The sequence below is a fragment of the Formica exsecta genome, unplaced genomic scaffold (assembly GCF_003651465.1).
Source record: "Formica exsecta isolate Colony F162 unplaced genomic scaffold, ASM365146v1 scaffold47, whole genome shotgun sequence".
NCBI classification, from domain to species: domain Eukaryota; kingdom Metazoa; phylum Arthropoda; class Insecta; order Hymenoptera; family Formicidae; genus Formica; species Formica exsecta.
Genome location: NW_021851936.1, coordinates 491397 through 497115, shown reverse-complemented (window position 1 = coordinate 497115; position 5719 = coordinate 491397). Strand labels below are relative to the sequence as shown.

General features: G+C 28.6%; 3 protein-coding genes across 3 annotated transcripts in view; all 3 read left to right on the top strand.

The window, feature by feature from the left end:
- The window catches only part of LOC115241218 (odorant receptor coreceptor-like), a 2553-nt gene extending 1429 nt beyond the window's left edge, over window positions 1-1124 (top strand). The window contains exons 3-5 of the mRNA XM_029816873.1: window positions 180-299; window positions 437-592; window positions 1025-1124. Of these exons, the coding sequence (XP_029672733.1) occupies window positions 180-299; window positions 437-592; window positions 1025-1078 (330 nt within the window). The 3' untranslated portion in view covers window positions 1079-1124. The remainder of the gene's footprint in view (window positions 1-179; window positions 300-436; window positions 593-1024) is intronic.
- A 2315-nt stretch (window positions 1125-3439) lies between these two features.
- LOC115241122 lies at window positions 3440-5122 on the top strand. Its single transcript, XM_029816683.1, has 4 exons — window positions 3440-3559; window positions 4080-4349; window positions 4474-4942; window positions 5113-5122. The coding sequence occupies exons 1-4, from the start codon at window positions 3532-3534 to the stop codon at window positions 5120-5122; spliced, it is 777 nt and encodes a 258-aa protein (XP_029672543.1). The 5' UTR covers window positions 3440-3531.
- Window positions 5037-5719, top strand: part of LOC115241225 — a 2993-nt gene continuing 2310 nt past the window's right edge. The window contains exon 1 of the mRNA XM_029816879.1: window positions 5037-5368. Coding sequence (XP_029672739.1) covers window positions 5303-5368 — 66 coding nt within the window. The 5' untranslated portion in view covers window positions 5037-5302. The remainder of the gene's footprint in view (window positions 5369-5719) is intronic.

Genomic DNA, 5719 nt, shown 5'->3' with positions numbered 1-5719 from the left:
AATAATAATAATATAATATATATTATAATTAATATAATTATATATAACGTTATATTAGTATAAAAAAGATACTTTCTTTTAAGAATTTAAACTCATAATTGTGAAGTGAAAAATCTTCCTCACATTAGGACTAAAATAAAGATTAATTACATATATATCAATCTTCATTCATTTGTTAGATAATAACTCAGCGTGGTGACGTCTCTATACTACGTTTAACTTGTATCATAATAGTGTTTATTAACACGTTTGCACATACATGCCTTTACTGCACCGTGGGAGAAATTATGGTCGCGCAAGTAAGTACGATACAGCTCGTTGTTGGCTTATTACCAACATGGCAGAATACAAATTGTATTGTAATTATTAAGATTTTCTCGCCCAATATACAATTTTAACACGCAATTTTACGGCGTATAACCGTTTGTTTGTCAAGTGCGAGGGAATTTACGAGGCCGCATGCGAGTGCAAATGGTACACATTGGAGCCGAAAAAAGCGAGAAACGTATTGATCATAATGATTTCCGCCAACAAACCACTGTATCTTACCGCGGGAAAGCTGTTCCCTATGACAATGTCTACGCTTTGTAATGTAAGCAAGCTAAAACAACTTTATACGTATCTAACTTGGTATAAAAAGTTGTTGCAATAAAAATAAAATGATTACAGATTCAATATTCTTTTTGACAAAATATGAATGAATCTTATATTTATTTTCTTAAAATTGTAAATTCATACACGATAACGTTTAAAGAACAGAATAATTAAAATAAATTGCATATACTAATATTATTTTAAATTAGCATTAAAAATATAAGAAACATTAACTGATGAGTATTTAACCGTTGGATTATGTATCTTCAAAAACACACAAAGTACAAAAATTAAAAATCTATATATAATATAAATAATATATTAATATATACAATAAATAAATTATTATATACCTATATAGAGTAGTTAATTATCACTATAATTTAAATTATGCTTTTAATATTTGTCATAAATATTATATGTGTTTTAGTTGTTAAAGACATCGGGCGGTTATATATCGATCTTGCTGGCACATCGGGAATAAAAACGAGAGCGCGCCGACAATATCTAAATTTAAAGCATTGAAAAACATAACAAGAGTCATGTTTATGTAAACAATATTCACGTTTATGATAAATATTTGTCTTACTTATATCATTGTATATGAAATAAAAATTTGATGTAAAGATAATTTGATGTAAAAATAATACTAAATTAATTTACATTAATACTTTCTTAAAACTGTTAAGAATATTTAAAAGCATTCTTTTAGACATCTCACTGTATATAATGTATGTCGCGTTATTTAATTCTAACTCTGATATGTACAAATGTGACATCAAAACATACTTGCTTGTACAGAAAACGATCAAAGCGCGATATTCACAACATTTAGGTATAATCTATGATAGTATAGTCATCTCTACGATGAGCCATACGCATTGGTAATTGTGCATATCCACAGCTCGTCTATAGTCGAATATGTAATTTCACCGAGGCGTAACAAAAAAAAAACTATTTATAAAAGTTAGAGGAGGATCAGCTCGGAAAATTTTCATGTCTCTTGTTGCGCCTCGCAGTTTCAATAAATCATTAACGAGGGGCGCATAGCAGGATCGGTTTCACAATTTCTAGCTAGAGATATCCCGAAAGGAGATCTCGTCCTCATTAAAGAAAGTCATTACACGCACACAAACAATGTTCAAAATAAGACTGCGGTAAAACACGATTAGACAATTATCAATATAATAAATTGAACTTTTAATTTTATAATTCTATTATATATTTAAATATATAAATATATATCTTTTGAATCTCAATCTTTTACGATCTATATATAATAAGCAAAAACATAGAACGCAACTTAATCATGACTTTAAAATTTATTTTCTAGTAATAAATTTTCAGTTTACAAGTTCAATTTTTATTTTCGCGTGCGGCCCTGTGTCTATACTTCAAGTTCGCATTCGTGCTATTAATTTTCTCATTACGGGAACTATATGGCTATAAACATCGCCTTCTTGTTACGGGCATTGCATTATTGATGTGCGACATGTACATCTGTAGAACACGGTATTAAGCGATATAAGAAACATTAAATGATGAGTATTTAACCGTTGGATTATGTATCTTCAAAAACACACAAAGTACAAAAATTAAAAATCTATATATAATATAAATAATATATTAATATATACAATAAATAAATTATTATATACCTATATAGAGTAGTTAATTATCACTATAATTTAAATTATGCTTTTAATATTTGTCATAAATATTATATGTGTTTTAGTTGTTAAAGACATCGGGCGGTTATATATCGATCTTGCTGGCACATCGGGAATAAAAACGAGAGCGCGCCGACAATATCTAAATTTAAAGCATTGAAAAACATAACAAGAGTCATGTTTATGTAAACAATATTCACGTTTATGATAAATATTTGTCTTACTTATATCATTGTATATGAAATAAAAATTTGATGTAAAGATAATTTGATGTAAAAATAATACTAAATTAATTTACATTAATACTTTCTTAAAACTGTTAAGAATATTTAAAAGCATTCTTTTAGACATCTCACTGTATATAATGTATGTCGCGTTATTTAATTCTAACTCTGATATGTACAAATGTGACATCAAAACATACTTGCTTGTACAGAAAACGATCAAAGCGCGATATTCACAACATTTAGGTATAATCTATGATAGTATAGTCATCTCTACGATGAGCCATACGCATTGGTAATTGTGCATATCCACAGCTCGTCTATAGTCGAATATGTAATTTCACCGAGGCGTAACAAAAAAAAAACTATTTATAAAAGTTAGAGGAGGATCAGCTCGGAAAATTTTCATGTCTCTTGTTGCGCCTCGCAGTTTCAATAAATCATTAACGAGGGGCGCATAGCAGGATCGGTTTCACAATTTCTAGCTAGAGATATCCCGAAAGGAGATCTCGTCCTCATTAAAGAAAGTCATTACACGCACACAAACAATGTTCAAAATAAGACTGCGGTAAAACACGATTAGACAATTATCAATATAATAAATTGAACTTTTAATTTTATAATTCTATTATATATTTAAATATATAAATATATATCTTTTGAATCTCAATCTTTTACGATCTATATATAATAAGCAAAAACATAGAACGCAACTTAATCATGACTTTAAAATTTATTTTCTAGTAATAAATTTTCAGTTTACAAGTTCAATTTTTATTTCCGCGTGCGGCCCTGTGTCTATACTTCAAGTTCGCATTCGTGCTATTAATTTTCTCATTACGGGAACTATATGGCTATAAACATCGCCTTCTTGTTACGGGCATTGCATTATTGATGTGCGACATGTACATCTGTAGAACACGGTATTAAGCGTAGCGAATTTTGTCGCACGCAACGATCTACCGCCACCCTAAACGAGGTGAAGAAACTCTCAGTCCCTAAACGAGGGTGGAGAAACTCTCAGTCCCTTCGAAGACGCCGATATGGATACATTAAAGCAGGCATACGCAGGTGTTAATTCTTCCTCGATTACCGGATTAGATTAGACCAATTTATCATCTTATACAGCAGATATATTATACTTTGAGTTATTTTCTATAACGCAAGATTATTGTAAATACAACCTGAAATTAAGCGAAAACGTATCTTTAGAAGAACAATAAGCTAGACATTATCTTTCTAAAATTTGCATAGAATGATGATGTTCTTTTATTTTTTTATATATGTATGTACATTCACACGATTAATAATAATAATAATAATATCTGAGTTTAAACGATATATATATATATCCCATTTTTTTATATTGGATGTGGTGTTTTATGATTATATATATCTTTTGGCATAAGATCCGATGTGTATTTAATCTCTAACAATGTGAATACGTATAGCAAATATAAATATTTATTGAAAAAAAAAAGAATTTTAACGGAAAGAAAAAAATATATTAAAAAAATCGTACATAAAAAAAATGTTTGATGTGTTGAATAAAATAAAATTCTTTTATCATTTTTTTCAAATATAAGTGCAGATTACAAATGGGCCATTAAATTAAATCGGACTTGTTTGAGAATTTTGGGCATTTGGCCCAAAAATAATGAAACTAAATGGGAGAAATTAATCACAAACGTACGCATAATCGTTATGCTAAATATAGGAATTTGGTTTTGTTTAATTCCGAGTGTGCATTCTCTGTTCAAAATATGGGGCGATTTAATGTCAATGATCGATAATCTGCAATATACGTTACCATTTACTATAGCAATGATAAAGTTTTTCATCATGTGGCAGAAAAAAAAAGGTATGCGAACATATATCACTGTAAATTATTACACTGAAAACACGTTTTTTCTCGATATCTACTTTATCTCGAGAATAAGTACGCAACTGTGATGCACATATTCCTACATACTTACTGTTTCTAGATATTCTACCGCTTCTAAACATGATTAAGCACGACTGGTTGAAGCCAAAAATTGTGCAAGAGAGAAATGTTATGATAAAACGAGCCCGACTCGCGTGCATGCTCACAATATTCGGATATTTTATAATGTTCATGTCCTTTTTTTTGGGTACGACTCTTCCTGTCTTCGGTTTTTCAATGAGATATCTGACGAATAAAACGGATCCGGGTAGATTGATGCCATTACAGACGTATTTCTTTTATGATCGAGATAAGAGCCCGCTTTATGAGATAACATATATTCTGCAAACTCTCGGCATATTTATGGTTGCCGCTGCGTACACCGGTACAGATTGTTTTTTAAGTCTGCTGGTCTTTCACGTGTGCGGTCAACTGGAAAATCTCAAGGCACGCGTCATCGATCTCAATAAATTTAACAATTTCGAAAGCGTTCTATCTTATAGCATACAGGATCATATACGTCTCATCAGGTTATGCATCATGTTTAACCATCGATTATATCAAAGAATTTTTTTCTTGTTTTTTTTATTTTGCCATATAAAATTGGAGTATTTATTAAATATATAGACTTATATATAATTAATTTACGAAAAATTGAAACAATTAATGAATTGCTTTTGTAAATGTTCTATATTAGTAGAATAAGATAATGAAATCCTTTTTTAATTTAACTATTATAAAAATCCTTTTATAGAATTCTTTTATAGATTTTTCACATTTATAAAAATGATATAATAAGATGATTAAAATACTTATAGATATCGTTTTTCTTATTGTTAGTAATTTTCTCTTACAGATCAATCAATGTCATTGATAATATATTTGCTTTGATGCTACTTGCAGCGCTCTTTTACTTTGGCATACTATTCGCTTTTTACGGTTTTCTAATTGGTACTGTAAGTATTCTTCCTTGACTTGATTTATATAACTTTTTACTTTCATATAAAAAGAGAAAGAGAGAGAATGATTCTTTATGTACCTTATTTAATAGCATATATATTTTCTAGATACATAATGAATCATATTTTTTACAGAGAGAGGGAGAGAGAGAGAGAAATAAATATGTTTTTAAACATTAAATTTAAGAAAATAATACTTATATTTTGTTGTTATCTTTTAAATTTTAAATATTAATTTTTTGAAGTTTAAGAATAAATATAAATATTAATTTTTAATTTCAAATATATATTTAATATTATTTCAATATATTATTAAAAAATATACATATAAATTTAGATTACAAATAT